Genomic DNA, 20840 nt, shown 5'->3' with positions numbered 1-20840 from the left:
GGACACACGTTTACACCTCATCCCGACAGAAGCCTTGCAGCAGAAAACCAAACGGCTTCTCACCACGGTATCTGGAGTAGAGGGCAACGTAAGCAACAGGTCGTGTTTGTTACTGTGTCCATATTTATGTGCCTTCTGGTGTATTCAGATCTCCTCGACAGCATTATCAACACACCACTTTAGCCAGTGACACAGTTTTACTGCAGACGTTGCAGGGTGTGTACTGTACATCAATAGACGTCAAATTATGTTTTGACTAACAGGCTTGTGTTTGGTTCAGCCTCTCCCATACATCACGTGCCCGCTGATATTGTCAACAAATTACGCAGTTACCACTGTTTTTATATTATTTTTAATCTGCAAATAACACGTCAAAATATTTGTTCTGCTCCTTTTTTTTAATCTCAAATAATAATAATAACGATAGCCTCAGCTGACTGTCCACGTGTAAGCTGCATACTTTTCATGTTTTTTTTGTCTCATTCTCCATTAACTTTTTTTTTTAAATCTGTTCGTCTTTAACTCATGCCATACTTTTTGGAGTGAAATGCGATGAGAAGTGATCCCGTATGTGTGTTTTACACTGTAAAATTAGCTCTTTTAAAAGTAAGGAATAAAAGGAGTCAATGTAGAGTGTGTGTGTGTGTGTGTTTGTCTTTTACCTGGTCCAGTGTAAATATTTATTCTGCATTTTGCATAATCAGGGCCTACTCATGTGACGTCTATCACATGATGGCTGTTTTTTTTGTCAACTCAGAGGAATTTATTTGAGAGAGAGAGAGAGAGAGAGAAAGAGCTCACAAATAGAAACAAGCGAAGCACAGAGAGTCGGAGAGGACACAGAGAAATGAGCCTCATGTAGAGACGATGTGGGAGGGAGATGAAACTGGTAAAAATTGGGAAGAAATAAAAGAGGAAAATGGAGCTAGATAAGAATACAAATGTGGTTAAGGGAAAAAAAGTAGTAGGAATGAGAGGGATGGAGTTCAAGTGGTAGAGAGAGCGAGGGAGGGAGGGAGTGTGGAAGGGAGGGACGTGATGATTGCAGTGCTGCTCGCTCACGAGTTCCCAAAAGAGTCATATGACTGGCAGTCACATGCTGCTGGCTCCTGTGTACACACTTCATGCTGCACTGCAGCAGACACACACACACACACACACACACACACACACACAAGCATGTACACAATCCAGCAGAAGCTCGCTCTGAAGCAGTTCAGCTTCATGTGCGTTTGTGTGCATGCAGTAATAATTAATATTAATATTATTATTATTATTATTGTTATTATTGTGATTATTATTATTATTATTATTATTATTATTATTATTATTATTACGAGAGCAACTAAGCAACAATGAAGCTTTCCTTCCTGTCGTTCAGTTCTTTGTTCTCATTTTTCCATTCCTTCATCGCTCCCTTTTGCTTAACATGATCAACAACAGTTGAAAAAAAAAGTGGTTTATTACCAGAGTCTTGCTAAAGAGTGCGCGCACACACACACACACACACACACACACACACACACACACACACACACTCGCACTCACACCCTCCCCCTCCCCCTTCCTCTCCTCCAGGCCCAAATGCATTCCTCTTCAACAGGCTGCCAAGTTGAAGAAGGCACATGACACAAGCTGATTGAGCTCACTATTTAGTTTGCTGTTTACACAAGTGTCCCTGGATTATGCTTCTGGGTTTCAATTCAGTTTATGTTTTAACAATGGTTCACTTTATAAGGACCAGTGACTTTTTATTTTGGGACCCAAGCATCGGGGGGGATTAGCCAGAAAATTAACCAGAAAATTAACCATAACTGAACCCCATTGCTGCTTAATCCACCTCATTATTTCTGCAAACCTCTTAAATGAGTCTGTGCTCAGGGCCTTTAATTGTGCACTTTGTAATGTTTACTCCGCAGAGCACTGAGGGCCAAGTGAAGATGTTTGGGAAATGCTGCCAGCTTCGTCCGACGGGCGGCAGCAGCAGTTCCCTGGACAGCTCCTCCTCCTGCACCTCTGAAACCAAGGACACCAAGGAGCAGGGTCTCCGCTACCAGGTAACACACAGACTCTGTTCAAACCCAAACACATGTTTTTTGTAGTATATACTGTACATACTAAATATCACTTCAATAAACATTAAATTGCTGATTTTACTCTCTTCTCCAGGGTTCGAGGTGTTCTTCTGATGTGGTCATGTTGGGGGAAATGATGTTTGGCTCTGTTGCCATGAGCTACAAAGGCTCCACATTAAAAATCCACCAAATCAGGCAAGAAAAATATAGAGGCTGACTTATTTTCCATTTGTGTATAGATTTTTGACACTTTGTCCAGTGATTTCTATTGACCTGTAAAGTTTTTTTAAAAAAAGGGGAACCAGACGAAACAAAAAAGTTGTAAATCAATGTGGTTGCAGAAGAGCGAAATGAATTGTGCACAAACAAACAAGAGAACATGAAGTGAGCATGCATACTCATGATCTTTGTTCCCGTGATCATGTCATATCAGATCACCGCCTCAGTTAATGCTGAGTAAGGTCTTCACTGCTAGGACTGGAGGAAGTGTGTACGGCAGCCTCAACACGTAAGCACACACATTCTACCACACGCAAACCACACCGCTCTTTCCATCTCTTTCAGTTATTATGGTTATTATATCGCTGTCTGTCTGTTTCTTGTGTTTGTATGATACAAGCGCATCATACCATACTGGGTACATGCTAACTTTTATTGTGGCTTTTATGTTAAATCTCACGCAGGTTACAGGACAGCCTGGAGTTTATTGGACAGGACAGCAACACACTAAAGCCCGATCAAAACACTGGGCCCAACGGTCTCTTAGGGAACATAGGTAAGCCAGTTACTTACAGGTGGATGGCTTTTTTCTCTGTGCATATATAATATTTTTGACCTATGACGACACACTCGTCTTATTTGAATACAAACCGGACTGGAAAAACTGCTCAGAGCTCACTCTTTCTTAGCATTTCCCCCCTGTGAATAGTGCAAAACCCGTCACAGTGGCGTTGCAAAAACAAACTTTCTCAGCAAACCGCACACTCTTCCGTGTGCTTCTTCTTTGAAGCTCTATGGCTTCCTGTGTCACATGTGGTCAGCTTTTGAGGTACAGTCTCTAGACCGATGTTTAGACCTGCTGGCAAACTCTGTCCTTTTTGTGTATTTCCTCAATCATCCTCACAGAAAAGACACAAATGATCATTTTGAGATGTACGGCCCCCATCACCATTTATTTGTTTGGTAAACTGTGTTTTCTGTGAGCGATACCAACCTTCTTGTTTGTCTGTTTTGTTTTCTGAACCACATTATGGGTGTTATTATCATCCCAGACTAAAAAGCTCCTGTACCTTTTACTACAAGGTGGCTACATGACAGGAGGTTGCCACTTTTTCTTCTTACTCATTCACTAACAATGGTTCATGTATGTTTTTTTTTTGTCCTTTCTCCCCCCCCCCCCCCCCCCTCTGCTTTGCTTTCATGTTTTTTTGTTTGTGCCGCACAGGATTTTCTCAGCTCTGCAGCCCTCGCCGGGCCTTCTCTGAACAGGGCCCTCTGCGCCTGATCAAGAGCGCATCTTTCTTTTCAGGTTTGCGCTTACAGCTGGCCATGACTTACGCATGTGCCAGTCGTGTGTGTGTGTGTGTCTGTGTGGTTTTGTGTGTGTAGGCTGTAGTTGCAGTTGTAGTATTCTGCCACTCGCTGCATGTTTGGGTGGCTGATCTTTGCACTCGTAGTTCACTGTAGTTGAAGCATGCAACGCCACAGCACATCTGCAAGAACCTTGAGCCAGATAATGGGTGCAGGAATAATATTTTGTAAGTTCTTCAGAAACGGAATAAAATCCTCCCTCATTTTTGTTCATATGCCAAACTTCCCCCTAATTCCATGCTGTTTATTCTTATGGCAGTGTCAGAAAGAAGACCTCACTTGACACCAATAAAGCGTTCTCAAATAAATCATTAATACGTCTGCCCGTGTTGTCTGACCCAGGCTTGCAGGTGTGTTTCCACACACGAGTGTGCATGAGTGATCACTGGTGACTTGTATCTGTAGTTGGGGTCATAGGTGTTTTTGTAGTTCTTTTGCTATGTTCTTCCTTCTTTACTCGGTTTTTTGTTTTTTTGGCAGTGTGTGAGTCAACGTAAGTGCATCGTAATTATCTACCACAGCAGGACCAATTCACAAAAAAAAGCAGTTTAATTGGCTTTTTTGGTAATCCTGTAAAACATCAAAAACAAGGTTTATTTATATCATGAGAGCAAAGTTCTCATTCAGAATAAAGTAACACAGAAAACTTGGCAGTAGTTAAAGAACTGATCTCTTCTATTTTTTTTTAGCTTTTGCAAGTATTTAAAATTGTAATATTTAATTTTTTTATATATATACTGTGTATATATATATATGTACATATATATTTATTTATTTGTAAAATGTGCATATAGTAAGTTTGCAAACATTTGTCCTCAATTGGACTAATCAGTATTTGTATTTATGTCCGTAAATGAGTATGATATGCACTTCTTTTACAGACAATATTGTTTTGAATGTTTTAGTTATTTATCATAACTGAAAAGTGAAATGAATTGAATTCTCACACATTTACGTTGTTTGTAGTTTATTCTTTGTAGTAACGAGCGAGCCGTGATTCTGTCACACTTCTGTTAAAGCAACTTTCCTCGACTAAAATAGCATCTTTGAGCGCAGCGGTCAAATAAATTTACCAGAATTGCCATGTGCTAATCTTAGAACTTTTCAGATGTTGGTCAGGTGTTCGTTATATATATATATATATATATATATATATATATATATATATATATATATATATATATATATATATATATATATATATATATATATACACAAAAGAACCCCTCTCTGCACCATATACTGCCTACCCACAATTCTTTTTAGGGCACCCTTAGGTTGGCATGGCATGTTGGTGTGTCATCTATGTAATGTTGTTATCGTCCCTTTTAGCACTGCTCATTGATCATCTCAAAAATAAATATTCTTTCAGTTCTTTTTGAGATGAATGTTGCATTTGGGGTGTGTACACCTCTGCTATGAGAATCTTAGAGATTTTTACACCAAAGTGTTGACAGGAAGAAGGTTTTGTTGGAGATAGTGACTTTTTTCTTGTGACATTTCCTTCTTTTGGTCTTGCAAAAAAAAGGGTGCACTAACACCACGAGACTCAATCAGTGTCAGCCATTTTACAGTCAAATTTAATCTTAGTGCTAGATTTGCTTTGAATAAGCCGTCATGTATTCGCTGCCATGTTAAATGACAGTAGCAAGAGGAAAAACATTACTCCTGGATCCCCTATTTTTGGGGGGGACATCATGGGATGTTTTATGCTGGGGATGCAAAGAATCCAAAAGCACTATTCTCTGTATTTGTTTGTGCTTGTGTCAGTGATAAGAGCATCATCAGCATGCCTGGTGCTCCGTTTTGCTGATCACACTTCTCACGGGTTGTTGTTTTTTTTTGTCTCTTTTCTTTATCTCTCATTTCTGTCATTTTATATTTCGTTTTACATTTAACCCAACCCTTCAATCTCTCTCTCTCTCTCTCTCTGTCCATCTTCTTTGTTACTTTCTCCAGGACACAGTCACCCCATGGACATGCCGGGTCGGGGGCTGTACGACGAGCGGGACAGCGGCATCGCCAGGTCAGGTAAGTTAATGAGACTAGGAGCCAAAGCCGGGATTGACCTACACTCATCATCACAGATTTCAGTCCCCTCAGTCGAACTCTGGATTGGGTTTACAGTTATTCCTGTCAAGGACAAAGAGGTCAAGGAACAGAGAAGGTCTAGTCTGGGCCATTATTGCAATTTACTGTATATAGTGTCCCAAAAAGCATTCTCTGTGGAATGCACACTTTTCCATTCATTTAAAATGACCCACTGGTGCACACCCACTCATGGCTGATTGGGGGTATATATGGAGGGAGAAAGGAGAGAAATGTGGGATAAGAGCGAGAGAGAGAAACGTCCCTGACTCCAAAGGGTTGATGTATTTTGTCCTAGAACCAAATAGAAAGATGATGCAGGTGAGGAACAGAGTTTGGCTGTGTGTTATCCTGCCTGGAAAGTCCACACTACCTTGTTGTGCAATGGAAACTGAACCCTAACACAACCCCCCATCACCCCCACCACCATGGCATGATTGGTACGACCGGAATTGTGGTTTCTGCTCAATCCGGGGTCACACACACAGAGGGTTATTTATACATATATATATATATATATATATATATATATATATATATATATATATATATATATATATATATATATATATAGCAGCTTTATAAAACTTGCTGCTTTTTAAATGAGTGGCTCCCTCCTCCCTTCTCTCTCCACTTCCTCATTGCAGTTGGGCTGGAGAGCTCTTTACCTCTTTCTGACATACAAGCACACATAAGTCCATGTCTCCCACCCACCCACCCTCCTTCTCCTCCTTTTACTACAGTCCTCCTGTTCTTTTTTTTTTCCCACACACTTACTCCATGAGGTTGATTTATGTCTCTATCATGTGCACACATACATAGAAGATCACACACTGTCTAAATGGTTATGTGACCAACGACTGCTCCGTGCTGTAAATAACCTTGTGATCGAGGCCTGCAGTGTGTGTGTGTGTGTGTGTGTGTGTGTGTGTGTGTGTGTGTGTGTGTGTGTGTGTGTGTGTGTGTGTGTGTGTGTGTGTGTGTGTGTGTGTGTGTGTGTGTGTGTGTGTGTGTGTTTGTGTGTGTGTGTGTGTGTGTGTGTGTGTGTGTGTGTGTGTGTGTGTGTGTGTGTGCGTGCGTGTGGTTTGTCATTACCATGCCAGCCTGGTGTAAAGCCAATTTGTCCAAGAACGACACCATGTGACTGTCAGCACACTGTCTGATATTAGATCTCACATTAATAATAATAATAATAATAATAATACATCGTATTTTTATAGCGCTTTTCTCAACACACAAAGACGCTGTACAAACACAAAACGACAAAACAAAAACAAAGGACATGACTGGGATAAAACAATGGGAAATAGACAGTTAAGTGTATGCAGTTTTGAACAGGTGGGTTTTGAGTGATGATTTGAATGTCTGTAGTGAATCTGAATTCCTGAGGAGTTGTGGGAGTGAGTTCCAGAGAGTGGGGGCGGCTGCAGCAAAGGCTCGGTCCCCCAGGGTTCGGCGCTTTGTCCTGAGGGGAGTGAGGAGGTTGGAGTCAGCGGATCTGAGGCGGCGGGTGGGACAGTGTAGGTGGAGGAGGTCAGTGAGGTATGAGGGAGCCAGGTTATGGAGGGATTTGTAAGTGATGAGAAGAACCTTGTATTGTATGCGGTAGGGAACAGGGAGCCAGTGGAGTTTTTTGAGGATGGGGGTGATGTGGTCACTGGAGCGGGTGTGGGTTAGCAGACGGGCAGCAGAGTTCTGGATATATTGTAATTTTTGAAGGTGAGTGGAGGGGAGACCGTAGAGGAGGCTATTGCAGTAGTCGAGTCTGGAGGTAATGAAGGCGTAAATGAGGATTTCTGCAGAGGATTGTGAAAGGCAGGGACGGAGACGGGCAATATTGCGGAGGTGGAAAAGGTTTAAAGGTGTCCAGTAATCGTGTGTGTGTCTGGGAGAGAGATGGTGATGTGCAATGTGTTCAATAACAATACACACACCTTTCCTGCCCCCAATTTCTGTTCTCCTCGTCCTTATTGCTCCTCTCTTATCGCCCTCCTCTCCTCTTTTGTCCCCTCAGCTTCTCTGAGTAGCCTGCTGATCACTCCTTTCCCATCTCCTGGCTCCTCCCTGACGAGCAGCTGCGCATCCAGCTACCAGCGCCGATGGCTCCGCAGCCAAACCACCAGCCTGGAGAATGGCGTATTTCCTCGATGGTGAGGCAAAAAACAACCATAACATAAAGTATCAGGAAACATACTAAACTCACTTATTATTACACACAGACCAGTCTTTGTTTCACCGTTACACATAAGACATAAGTACTTAATAATAATAATGATCATTTAATTATGTATCCTCTTATCTGATACTTGCACACAAGATCTTCTTCACACCTTCTCACATACGCGCAGAGACTGATCATTCAAGCTCTTTGTTGTGAGAGGATTTCCTCAGTATCAAGCAGGCAGTGCTATGTGCTAATAGACACACACACACACATACACACAACACTCGCACATTGTAAATATAGCTGTCACACTCTTGTGTGCTGTTATCCTCCAGGCACTCGGATCAGCAGAGGATTAAGAGTTTCCTAATAGATTTTCTGTGATTAACATAATATGTGCCCAAATTATGGTATCCGCTCACTTATTGATTTAATGTAATTCGGTTTAGACTATTGAACAGCATTCTTAGTTTTATATAAGACCGTAAGGTAGGTGAGATACCTGAATTAATAGTGCAATAATCCAGAATCCTATACCAAGTAGATTTATGGAAGTTAAGGCAACATTGCAGCCCTTGTTTTAGGCCTGTGTCTCTGTCTCTGTGCCTCGTCCCGCTCAGGTCAGTAGAGGAGAGCTTCAACATGTCCGACGAAAGCGGGGGACCCAGCCTCGGCGTGGCTCGCAAGAAGAAGATCGCCATCGGGGTCATCTTCACGTTGTCCCCCAATCTGGAGGAGAACAACCGCTTCCAGGATTTCTTTTTCTCCCACTTCCCGCTTTTTGAAAGCCACATGAACAAACTGAAGAGTGCCATTGAACAGGTGAATGAATACCCTTTAATGATGTAGCACCTTTCACAACTCACGTACAGGGTGCTAGACTACTTACGTTCCCTCTTGACTTTGCTTTTTTGTTTCTTCGATATAATTACGAAAACGAAAACTTGAAGATAAACCTGTCAAGGAAATCCATTTAGCAGTGAGATATAAATGGAAACCGAATACAAACTCTACACCCCATTGTTGCCCTTTGTAATGAGCGGAGTTGCTGTCAGATGGACTGGTCAATGGTCATACCTTGTATATCTTTGGCTTTGTTTACTGCTGTTTGTTGTTGGCACTGTCAGAGATCTGGATGACTTCCAGTTGTACCCTTCACATTCCGTTTTGCACCCCCGTCCGTGTCCCCTTATGTTACAAATCCACTGCCCCCGCCTTCCTCGTAACCCTGTTTGTCCATTCCAGTGCCAAATATCTCAAAGCTAAGTTGTTTGTCTACTCTGTCACTCTCAAGGCCATGAAGATGAGCCGCCGGTCAGCTGATTCCAGCCAGAGGGCCTTGTTCTACAGCCGAATGGTGGAAGGACTCAACGACTTCAGGTTGGACAACAACTCACTTTGACACATTGTTTTTTCACCTAAAACTACACTTAGAAGTGTTTTTGTCTGCTAATATCAGATATAACAAACTCAAAATTGTCTCCACTGGCCAAAGAAGAAGTCATTTAGTACATGTTTACCAACAAAATCTCACTTTTAAACATCATATTTACTGTACACCATGTTTACTGTAGTGTCTACACAATACAAACACAGACATATCTGGTATACTATGTAATCTGTCCTTGTTGAGCATCGTGAGACTTCACTCAATTGTTCAGCTGTGCCTGGATTTTGTTTATTGATCGTGGTGCAATGTAGGGAAGTGCTGGTGTGATGGAAAGAAACGGGCGGATGCATGACCTGTAACGCGTTGTTCCGTCCAGAAGATGTTTCCCACCGTTCGTAATCCCACGTAATCCCGTGTTGCTTATGTAATGGTGCTAATATTTCACCGGCTTTAATGACCTGACAAGTATTTTACACATGTCACTCATTCCAAGTTTACTTTGTTGGGCTAGTGGCTTTCCAGCAGTCTGTCAAGCAGCCAGTAAACACTGTTCATGTCAGTTTTTTGCTGCTTATAAGAAACAAGACAACCGAGCAAGTTGTGAAATCCTGCCTCAGCTACTGATGCAGTTGTTGAGTGCTAAATTGTTGCAGCACTGAATAATTCATGTGTTAATTGTTTTGCATCAAAATGCAAAAGAAATCAGGTGTGTAAAAGAAATAATAAGATGCATGCTAATAAAAATATAGTGGGTTATATAAAGCAGGATCAGGAGCATACCATTAATGCAACATTGTCACACTGCAGTGCATGCTGGGAGCGCTTATATCGGGGCTTTGGTTGTCTGTCGGGAGGGTTTCAGATATCCCCAGTTTAACCTCTGCACAACATGACCTTGTATATACAGAAGACGTTTTACTTTTTTTTAACCAACACAATTTCCAGGAATCATTAAATCTTTCTGTGTGATGACATATAAATGGAAATCGTAAAATGCGTGCTGCATTATGGTGACGCGTGCATGCCAGTGCTGCTTAATGTGTATGCATACACCTACCTGTCGTCACACACACACACCTGTCTCCACCACTACTGCTATTTGCCATTAATGTTATTGGCTCGCACCTGCATGTCTGAGGTCCCCTCACTGCTGCAGTCATATGCCTGTTGGCAGTCGGCCACGGCAACCCAAGCCTCCCGAGTGGCAACCCTATCTGCTGCAGCCACTGGCCACAAGCACCAGAATAGTAAATATTATATGAGTGCCAGCGGGACGGACGCAATGGCACGGGATAGAAACAAAATAAAAAAAATCTCACCTTCACACAGCGGCTAAATATAAGTGTAGCCCACTATCCACCTTTGCCATTCGAGGGGTATTGACTTCATGGAACACTTACTGAAGGAAGACGAGGGTTTTGATGTAAATGCAGGGCAGGCACACACATACACACGTACTTGTGCATGCTGCCAAAGATAAGCTGCACACACTCTGCAGAGGCATGCATACAATTCTGAGAACCTTTCACAAACATCCTTTAAAAGGCAAGAGTAAAAACCCATTTTAACCATAAAGGCATCAGTTTGGATTATAATCCTGTTTTTTCCCCACCGCTGTTGAATTTCATGTAGTATGTGATGAGATTAGTAGAATATTTTATCAAATTGAACCATTAGGATGTATTTGGCTTCTTAAATTGCCAGAAAAAACACAGTAAACTGCACATTTCTATCACAGACATGCCCTTTAGACCTCACACCAGATCTCCTACGTACAGTACGTAGCGCTGGCTTGGTCTCAGACATCTGCCAACAATGGTTGGGGGGGGGGGGGGGTGCTTTCAATAAATTAATCTACACCAGCCACTGATATGTCGGCTCGTTGATAACACGGAAGGGAATAAAGCTTTATTAGCTGATCTGACACTGACACTGCGTCATCTTTGCTCAGGTGTAAAGAGAACTGACTGTGACTGTGACGCAGTTTGTTTGTGTTGAGTTACAAGTACATACATATGTATGTACATGGATAGCGTTCTGGAGTACTACTGCCAGGGATTAGTCGATTCTCATTTGAATCAATCAAATAGAGTTTCTCAATGCAATAGTGTATTTGTCATTTATCTGTGTGCTAGATAAGCGCTTGCTCACTCCTTGGATAGAGGAAGCAAAACAGTTTTATTAGCCTAGGGGCCCATCAAAGGAAATCAAACATTAAACCAAACTGAGGAGCGGTAGTTTTGTTTTTAGGAGACTAAGAGACTGGCGTTGGGGAATGTTTAGTGTTGCAACACTAATAACACAAAACAACACACCTAAATTCTTTTTTTTCCACCTTTTATGTTAACCTGTTTTAACCTCTTCTGCAAAAAAAAGAGACAAAGAGGTTTTAGTTTCACAACAGAATTATCTGTCCTTTTATCGCCTGCAGTTTCCATTAAAGTGAAATCAGTCGTGGTAAACAGGCCATTTATATTTCTTATCAGTAATGTTGTGACAGCTTACCTGGGACAAACGCAGCTGGGTGCGTTGGACTGGCTGTGCGAGTTTTCAGAGCATTTCACTTGTGATGTGAATTCACTTTTATAGGTTTGTTGTAGGAATAAGAATAGTGTTCTCAGCAGCGGAATCCAGCAGTTGTAAACTCCACATTACAGCTCAGACTTAAAAAAATGCCTGATTCTCGACATTCCTCAGGCTGCAGAGATTCCCCTCTGCCCCTTGTGTGTGTCAAAGCCTGGCTCCTGGCCGAGACATGCTCACCAACACGCCCCACGTTCCATGGAAACTCCACTCCTTCTGAATGGACAAATGCCCATGTTGAGCCACACAGATACGCACACACTGTACAGAACGACAGACGGGGTTATGTGAGTGTGTGTGCAAGACCGTCGGACACGCGCACACACACACACACACACACACACACACACACACACACACACACACACAGGGTCTCCCATGGCCTTAGTGCAGACAGCAAAGCTCTGTTAACTGAGCTCTCTTTTGTTTACCCCAAGAGACAATAACACTTCTGTTCCTTCTCTGTCTGTTTTCTCTCCCCTTCCCTTTTCATTCGCACTCTCCATGCCCCCTGTCCTCCTCCTCCTTTCGTCGCACCCTCCCTCGCTGTACCTCATCTCCAGGATGACCATCTGTGACCTTTACACCATGCCCCGGGTGGCCGAGCCCGTCTGGTTGACGATGATGTCTGGCGCGTCGGAGAAGAACCAGCTCTGCGGCCAGTTCATGCGTGAGCTCTCCCTGCTGATGGAGCAGGCCTCCAAGAACCAGTTGAGTGTCGACAAGTTCTTAAGGGTCATTTATTCTGTCATTATCACATATGCAACCAATCCCATAATAAGTGAACGCTTTGATCTCAAAGCCAAAACCTGTTGGGAAAGCAGGCGGGAGGATGGCGTTAAGACATTTTACACATAGTCATAGTCTCTCTGCATCTTGTGTTGACTTGTACACACACGATTCATTTTCTCCCCCCCTCCATACACTTTCTATGGACTCTCTCTCCCTTTCTTAAACACACTTTGGGTTTATTTGTCTGCGGTCCCTGCCAGTCTCTACTGACTTATTGTTGCAGTCACAAAGCCACGTCAAATGTATGAATTGGTAGCAAAGCCTTTTATTGAACATTGTGCGCATATATATGAAGAAGAACTGTTTTAAACGGCAATCAGTTATTTTAATAATTGTTATTTCAACTGTGGCGATTAATCCTCTATCTTTTGCACGTTACAAGCTTTCATACAGGTCTATTAAATCTGCTAAATAAGATGAGGATTGAGCTTTTATTTGTGCTCATGTAAACAGTTAATAACGAACCCTGTGTTCACCGTTCTTGTTCCATTTGAGGCACAGATAGTCCGACACACATTTCCTTGACAGCACGCGCAGACAGTTTTGATCTTGATTTCTTGATATTTATTAAGCAATAACCTCCGGTTTTCATGGAAACGAAAACAAAAAACAATCCAAGCAATATATGCGACCAACAAAGGGGCGATCTAATACATTCAGATGCGTTTGCTCTGTAGGCCTTCCAACAAAAGAACTTTCCCTTCCTTATAGAGGCATTCTCGTGTGACCTGGTCACACCTTTTTCACGGATGAGACAGGAATCAATCACCAAAATACATAAATGATGACGATAATGATGAATAATTTCCACCATACTCAAATATAGTTATTTTAGAAATATTCTAAACAAAAAACCTCTAAATGGCTCCAACAAAAACCGTTTCCTTGGAAACCGGTGGTGTTTCTCTTTCAGTATCACTGCACAGCTTTAGTCACAGTTTCTACCACCATGGGTTGTGATGACTCAACCCTCAAACGCTCCTATGTGCAATTAGCTGTGTAGCACTGTGTCTCCATGGCAACTGGTGTTGCTCTATCACTGGAGTTCTGGAGTCCGGTGTCTTTTGTAAGGCGTCCCATCACATCGGTATTCCCATGACTGATGGCGGTGGTTTTGATGATGGCAGCAGTCACAGCTGTGTCCCCCATTTAAAAAGTCATTGTACTAGTCTGCCCTGATAGAGTTGAGTCATAAGACAGGAAGGGAAGTAGACACTTGTGGTCGAGTGAAGGAAGCGAGTCACACTTTGAACAGTATGTGTACGTGCGCGTGGTGTTGACTTCAACAAGAAAAAGGCAAAACCGATGTAGTAAGAGAACATCTGACCCAACCAGACAAGGTCAGAGGGGATAGAGAGCAACCAGGAGGCAGGACTTTTTAGATCCTAACTCCTAACCAATCCATGTTCTATAATTCCAGGTTCCTCCCCGCTTTATTGACGGCCATCCTCACCAATCATCTCGCTTGGGTCCCCACCGTCATGCCTAATGGGCAGCCACCGATCAAGATCTTCCTCGAGAAACACTCCTCGCAGAGCGTCAACATGCTGGCAAAGACACACCCCTACAACCCTCTGTGGGCACAGCTAGGTGAGAGAGAGAGAGAGTCCTCACACACTTGTGTTCTATTAATTAACATGGCTGCAGGGTAAGTTAAACACAATAACAGTGTTTGATCTCCGAATTAAACAAAGTTGGAGCTCATCCTAAATTGCCATTGTTGCTAAATAATGCATTAAGACAAGTAAGGACAGGACGATCATTTCTATGTGCAACTAAAATCATTTTTAATTCTGTTTTTTTTTTTTTTTTTTTAAGTGTAAGTGCAAGTAAAATTCCATTAAATACATAGACATAGTCTTTATAGAGTAGGTTCACCTCAAATAACACCGGAAACCACTGAGAAAGTGATTCAATGCTGACATCTAGTGTTTGACACTGAGAACTGCAGGTACTGGCATTTTTTTAAGAGGAAAGAAGTGATGTACAGTATGTATATTTCATTTTTTAATGATCTCTCCCATTTATATCTGTCTCACCCAACAGAGACGTCATATTTGGTGCAACTTTGTCACATGAACAAAATCAAAAGTACATAAAAGTGACCTGTTACAGTGACCAAAAGCATCTTAAATGGACCTTTCTGTCTGTCCTTGTGTGTAGGGGACCTGTACGGGGCCATCGGGTCACCGGTGCGGTTGTCCCGGACCGTGGTGGTGGGCCGCAGACAGGAGCTTGTCCAGAGACTCCTCTACGTCCTCACATACTTCATCCGCTGCTCGGAGCTCCTGGAGACGCACATGCTGGACAGCGCCGAGGACGAGGCCATCGTGATGCCCGGCTCTCTCATCACGACCTCGCTCAGGAAAGGAGAGGTGGAGGAGTCGGACTATGTTCTTGTGACCGTCCACAAACCCAGCGGGGACTACTTGTCCCAGGGGGCGCGCAGCTGTCAGACAGAGGCAGAGGACAGTAGCTATCCCTCAGACAACAGCCTCCAGAGCAGCACGTATGCAGACAGCGAGGCGGGGAACGGTGCCGGGGACACGCCCAACGAGGAAGATGAGGACGAGGAAGACGAGGAGGAGGAGGATGAGGAGGACAGCAGCGAGAGTCAAGGGTCCAGGAGCAGCGTGCTTCAGACGGGACACAGTCCGGGCTCAGTTCCTGTTATCAGGACTGCGGACGCTGAACCGGGGGAGCTGCACGTCGAGTCCAGCAGCCCGCTGGGCACCGAGGCACGACTGGAGGTCGCGCTGCCCGTTGGCTCCGCTTCCCCCAGGAAGCAGTCCTGTGTGCTGGATGCGGAGACCAAAGGCGACGTGAGACCAACAAGTCCGTCCCCGACTCCCAGCACGAAGCGTAAGAACTCTGGGACGGAGGACGCAGGAACGAGGAATCCTGCCGCCAATGTGCTCGCTCCTTGGCCTTCGGGGATCCCTTTAGAGAAGAAGCCCCCAGACAAGAACGTGACCGCGATGGTGCCGGTACCAGTGGTACCTGGGAAAAACCTGTCGGGCCTCATGTCTTTGACTCAAGCAGAGGAGGAGCCAGTGACGAAAGTCACTTTCCTCATAGGAGACTCCATGTCTCCTGACTCGGACACAGAGTGCCGCAGACGCAAGATGGAGGAGGAGATTAGGAAGCACAAGAAACACCTAAAGGACAAACATCTGTTTAAACAACAGCAGCAGCAGCAGCAGATGATGCATCAGCAGCAAGAAAAGCAGCAGCAGCAGCAGCAGCAGCATCATCCTGGGCAAAATTATCAGAGAGGAGCAGACTTGAAAGGCGTCAGTGCATCAGAGGACCAAACCAAACCGACCAAGGGGACTCCAGCCCTGCAGCGGGTCTCCAGTAAATTACCCCAGTGGAACCCAAAGTGTATAGATGATTTTGACGAGTATTTCAACCTGGACAACCCCGTGGAGACGAGGACGATAGACGATGTGGCCAGACAACGGGAAGCCAGCACGTTGGACAGCATGCGCAAAGACTTGCTGGACCCTTCAGGAGGTCCTCAGTCTGGCGACCTGGCAGGTCACAGCTTCCGGGGTGGCAGAAGGATTCAGGATTTGGGACTCTGTTTGGGTTCCGACAGTGGACAAGTCGGGTCAACTAGAAAGGGAGACACTTTGCCGGACGTCCAGAGGAGATGCAGGTGTGGTTCTACGGACTCTTCCGACACCTGCTGCTGTCGGGGCTGTTCTGCGGAGCGGGACAAGGGTCTCGTGTTGTCAGTCCCGCTTCCACAGGATGGAAACGGCAACGGCAAAGAGGACCAAAAGCGCAAGGTCGTCCCCGTCGGCGACTGGGAGATACCACGCAACGAGAGCTCAGACAGCGCGCTGGGGGACAGCGAGAGCGAGGAGACGGAGGACTGGCAGGAGGAAGTGCCGGTGCCCTTGCCTGGGTGAGTCAAGGAGCCGCAGTCGTGACATTAAGCACAAAAACTGCTGTGGAACCAAATGGCACCAGTTTAAATAATCATAATGTATTAATCCTGTTTGCATTGTGTGTTGTGTCAGCTGGTTTCACATTGTCTTTTTATTAACTGGCCCGTTCTGGCTTTACAAACCATGAAGCTGTGGAAGTTTAAAGATCAGTTAGAGCGATTCAGATTCACGTGATGCTTAGAAAAGTGCTGATCCAACTCTGACTGAACACAGAGAGAGGCGTGTTCCTGTCAGCACATGACAGGACAGGGAATGTTGGTTGTTTAATTATAGAAAGTAGGGTTTTCACTGGGTTAAAAATGGTAATTATAGGGGATCAACAGTAGAAATTGCCCATTATAGGAGAGCAAAGCATCATGGGGAAACTCCCAAAACTTGGACAGCTGACTGGATGTTGTATTCTCTGTCAAAAACAAATGCCATATGTTTTGATTTCCAGGTCAAAGTTGGTTGAGAACTACTCGAAGCCAAGCATAGCCAATTTCGGCCGGTCTCTGTTCGGAGGCTACTGCCCCACCTATGTGCCAGACTTCGTACTGCATGGGATGCCCAGTGACGAAAAGCTTCGGCAAAGCCTCATGGCTGATTTAACCCATGCCGTTCAGGTAAAACATGTAGTATGATACACAATTGGTTCGGCGTCTGTTGCATGTGTCGCATTCATGCATAATTGTCTGTCTGTCTGCGTCTCCTGCAGCATCCTGTGTTGGACGAGCCCATAGCGGAGGCCGTCTGCATCGTGGCAGACACGGACAAGTGGACTGTGCAGGTGGTCAGCAGTCAGAGGCGAGCAACGGACGCCAACAAGCTTGGGCAGGACGTCCTGGTGTCCAACCTGGTCTCCAGCTTATTACAGTCCACTCACCAGCTCTACAAACTCAACCTTTCTCCCAACTTTGTACGCTTCATCTTCATCTGTCCACTTATTATCTGTATAGTTGTCAGTTTTCTTGATTGTTCTCTCTCTCTTCTACCTCTTTTAGTGTATAATGCACCTTGAGGACCGCCTGCAGGAAATCTACTTCAAGAGTAAGATGCTTGCTGAGTATTTAAAGGGCCAGACCAGAGTCCGTGTAAAGGAACTGGGCATGGTTTTAGGGTAAGTCAGCCTTTGTCCTAAACTTATTTATACCTCCACTTCAAACAATTAGTTTTATTTGCACACACGACAATTTGCACAGTCAATTTCACTCATTCTTTTCACACACTAGAAGTGAACACACACACACACCAGGTGCAAGTGCAGTGGTCAGCACTTATCTGCACCTGTGGAGCAATGGGAGGTAGGGTATTAAGAGTTAACTTTCAGTCGGTATCAGCTGAATCTTTAGAATAGGAAGTACACATGTATCCTGTGCTGTGTTTGAAAGAGTCCCACATGTTGCACCTGTCTCGCACAGTAAACTGTCATACATTAAGTGTTTTTGCTGGTAAACAAAGGCACCATTAAAGGTCCAGTGTGTTGCATTATGTTTGTAAAATATCTTAAAAATAGAAATTATTTCTCTTTTTTGAGCCTTGAGAAGTAGCTCTTATAATTGAGTGTGCGTTTCATGTTTTTGAAGCGGAAACAAACTCACGACTCAATTAAAGAACAAAATCATCACACCTTTCTGGTTTGTGAACCTTTTAAAAGCACGTTCACAGGCACCTCTTTTATGATACCTGCTGTTATCGGTCAACGCACACTCGTATGTGCTGCGCCTTATCATCTATTTTCCTCTAAGTGGAAATAAAATGACATCATGTTCTGTTGAAGAAGACCTGAAACAAGATATTGAGACAAATGTTTACCAATGTCATAAATCATTGTCCTTTTGTTTGTTCTTGAAATGAAGCCCTTAAACCTCGCTCTCTTGTGTGTCTGCAGGATCGAGTCCAGTGACCTCCCTCTGTTAGCGGCGGTGGCCAGCACTCACTCCCCGTACGTGGCTCAGATCCTACTATGAGACTGTAAAGAGACGGTGAGTTCCAAAGCGAGCCAGGAGGAAATCACGCACGCAGGTGTTGGCAGGTGTTGCTGTCGCTTTGCTCCTCAGACGTACATGTACATGCTCTGCAGCTCACGCTCCACGCGGCTCCCTGCGGAGGAATCAGTGGGAGGGATGTTTGAGTGGTTGATGAACGCCTTCATGGACAACAGCAGCCACAATCGTCCACTCACTACCACTGCAGTGCTGATGTTGCACCACAGTGGGAGGCTAAAGACCACAGTGTGAGAGACGGTGTGAGGACTCCCTGAAATGACCTTCTCTTGTTGTTTGAATGTGTTTTTTTTTTTTTTTGTAAAAAGGGACTTTTATTTTTGGACACAAAAGCCAAAGACTTAATATAAAACTTTTACGATATCTACAGTACATTAACGATGAACGTCCGTCTTCTGTACAATCTTAAACTCAGTGGAGTTTAAATGTAACAGACGGACATTTTTAAACTTCGTCGTCGATGGGACGTCAATTATGGCGTTTTGTCTCCATGTTTTTTTTTTTGTTTACAAGCCAAGTTTCCCCCTGCGATATCTCAACAGATCTGTTTTTCTAATGCACACCTGGTGATTTTTGAAATGGCTTAAAGTGGCTTTGACATTCTTAGCATAGGTACAGCTCTACCTCAGATCTCCATGTGGGTCGTGGGTTGACAGACTCGTGTACGGCCGCCGCGCAGAAAAGTGCGAGGTTATGTTTTTAAGTTATGTTTAATCAGAGGGGATATCAGTGTCGACTGTGTGCAGACTCAATGCTGTGTGCTCTTTGGGGGGAACAAGGGAAAGGGCTGAAGACGGATTCCTTTCTACTGTGGGCGGAAAAGAGCTCGTAGTGTACGTCGTCGTCTATATTTTAAAACCGAAAATGCTGATATATTTTCACACTTTTATAGCTTTTTGCCACCTTCATATGATGTTTACAGCTGCTGCAGAGAGAGAGAGAGAGAGAGGAAGGACACGTGAGGGGGAACACAGTAGTAGGCCTTATAGTGGACATGTATGTATCATCTAACACTACTGTATTTTCATATACATTTCTATGACGGTTATACTCACAGGAAAAAAAGACTATAGCAGCAGATATGTACTTTTTTTTGTTTTTCCATACACGCAGGGTGCGATGTGTAAAATTAGGAATGTTGCTGTCGCTGTTTTTGTTGATTTTTTTATTCTCTCCTCCTAAAGTGGAACCTGCAGCAATGCCAATTATTCCTCGTCATACCTTTTATGTCTGTTGACACCATTGGTAATTCATTCATCTTCTCTTTGCTTGGTTATAGAGACTGCATCATTTAAAAAGAGCCCATCCATACTGTGCTTTTACCACTTTGCCACTTTTTCCACTCCTCACTGCAAAGTGACGTTCACTGCAGAGGGAAATGCAGGTGTGCGTCTTCATTTGAAGCTCAGATCTTCAGTCGGTTGTACTTAAGAGACTGAAATGTGGCTCAGGTTTGTGCGTTTGTTTGTTTTGTAGACGTTCGCTGACCCAGAGTCACACAGAGAAGTGGAAGTGATGGTCGTTGGCACCCTGAACATAACAGTATAACAGTAACCCAAGTCTTAATGGGGAGAAGTAGCATGAATGTTCTGGAGAGCTCGATTTTGCTGGTAAAATTGATTATATTCATGCTTTTGTCGGCCTATGTTTTCTTTTTTTTTCTTTCTACATTTTCTTTAAAAGGTATGAATTTATATCTGCTCCCCCCCTTCTTTGTCTTTGTATATGAATAAATTATTTAGTTGCTATGTTTTAACGGTTCAAACTTGTAAACTGTACATACTCCATTTTTTTTCCATGTGTTTGTACAGAAATGTCTTTTAGGAATTGTCTCCTCAAAAATTATTTTCTTTTCCCAATTTTATGGGAATGTTGTGCAATAAAAAAGATGCCCGTGGTGAGAATTTAGGTGCGTCTGGGATTGTTTTTATGTCACAGAATCAAAGAGGCACGTGGGGGGAAATGATATTGAAGTAAAGAGAACATGGGGAATGTTGAAACTGGCATCAATACTGTCATTTTGGCTTTATGGCTTGAGTAGGTCAAAAATAAACAGATTTTCCCCCAATAAAACCAGTTTAAATGTGGCTTATCAATAACGTATCACTAAAAATGTCAACAAAAGGAAATTATTTTATTCTAATTTATCTTTCTTCCCACTTTTGGGCATATGGCCCAAACTTTGGCAAACACTTATTATGTAAATGACATGAAAAT

The 20840-nt window shown here is 43.6% G+C and overlaps 1 protein-coding gene across 3 annotated transcripts in view; it reads left to right on the top strand.

Annotated features, from left to right (window-relative positions):
* Window positions 1-20531, top strand: part of fnip1 (folliculin interacting protein 1) — a 29844-nt gene extending 9313 nt beyond the window's left edge. Inside the window, exons 3-19 of one of the 3 annotated variants that reach the window (XM_058627252.1) lie at window positions 1920-2057; window positions 2170-2270; window positions 2509-2583; window positions 2759-2850; window positions 3520-3603; window positions 5625-5696; window positions 7768-7903; window positions 8538-8739; window positions 9212-9297; window positions 12454-12600; window positions 14103-14272; window positions 14846-16595; window positions 17078-17243; window positions 17336-17536; window positions 17622-17737; window positions 18509-18602; window positions 18701-20531. In XM_058627252.1, coding sequence (XP_058483235.1) covers window positions 1920-2057; window positions 2170-2270; window positions 2509-2583; window positions 2759-2850; window positions 3520-3603; window positions 5625-5696; window positions 7768-7903; window positions 8538-8739; window positions 9212-9297; window positions 12454-12600; window positions 14103-14272; window positions 14846-16595; window positions 17078-17243; window positions 17336-17536; window positions 17622-17737; window positions 18509-18587 — 3615 coding nt within the window. In that variant the 3' untranslated portion in view covers window positions 18588-18602; window positions 18701-20531. Of the gene's footprint in view, window positions 1-1919; window positions 2058-2169; window positions 2271-2508; window positions 2584-2758; window positions 2851-3519; window positions 3604-5624; window positions 5697-7767; window positions 7904-8537; window positions 8740-9211; window positions 9298-12453; window positions 12601-14102; window positions 14273-14845; window positions 16596-17077; window positions 17244-17335; window positions 17537-17621; window positions 17738-18508 lie in introns of all 3 variants that reach the window. The other 2 variants (XM_058627251.1, XM_058627253.1) reach the window with 2 other exon arrangements.
* Window positions 20532-20840: the final 309 nt, after the last annotated feature.

This window comes from Solea solea, chromosome 4, assembly GCF_958295425.1.
Source record: "Solea solea chromosome 4, fSolSol10.1, whole genome shotgun sequence".
In the NCBI taxonomy this organism is placed as follows: Eukaryota; Metazoa; Chordata; class Actinopteri; order Pleuronectiformes; family Soleidae; genus Solea; species Solea solea.
Note: the sequence above shows the minus strand (reverse complement) of the source record. Positions and strands in the feature narration are given on the sequence as shown.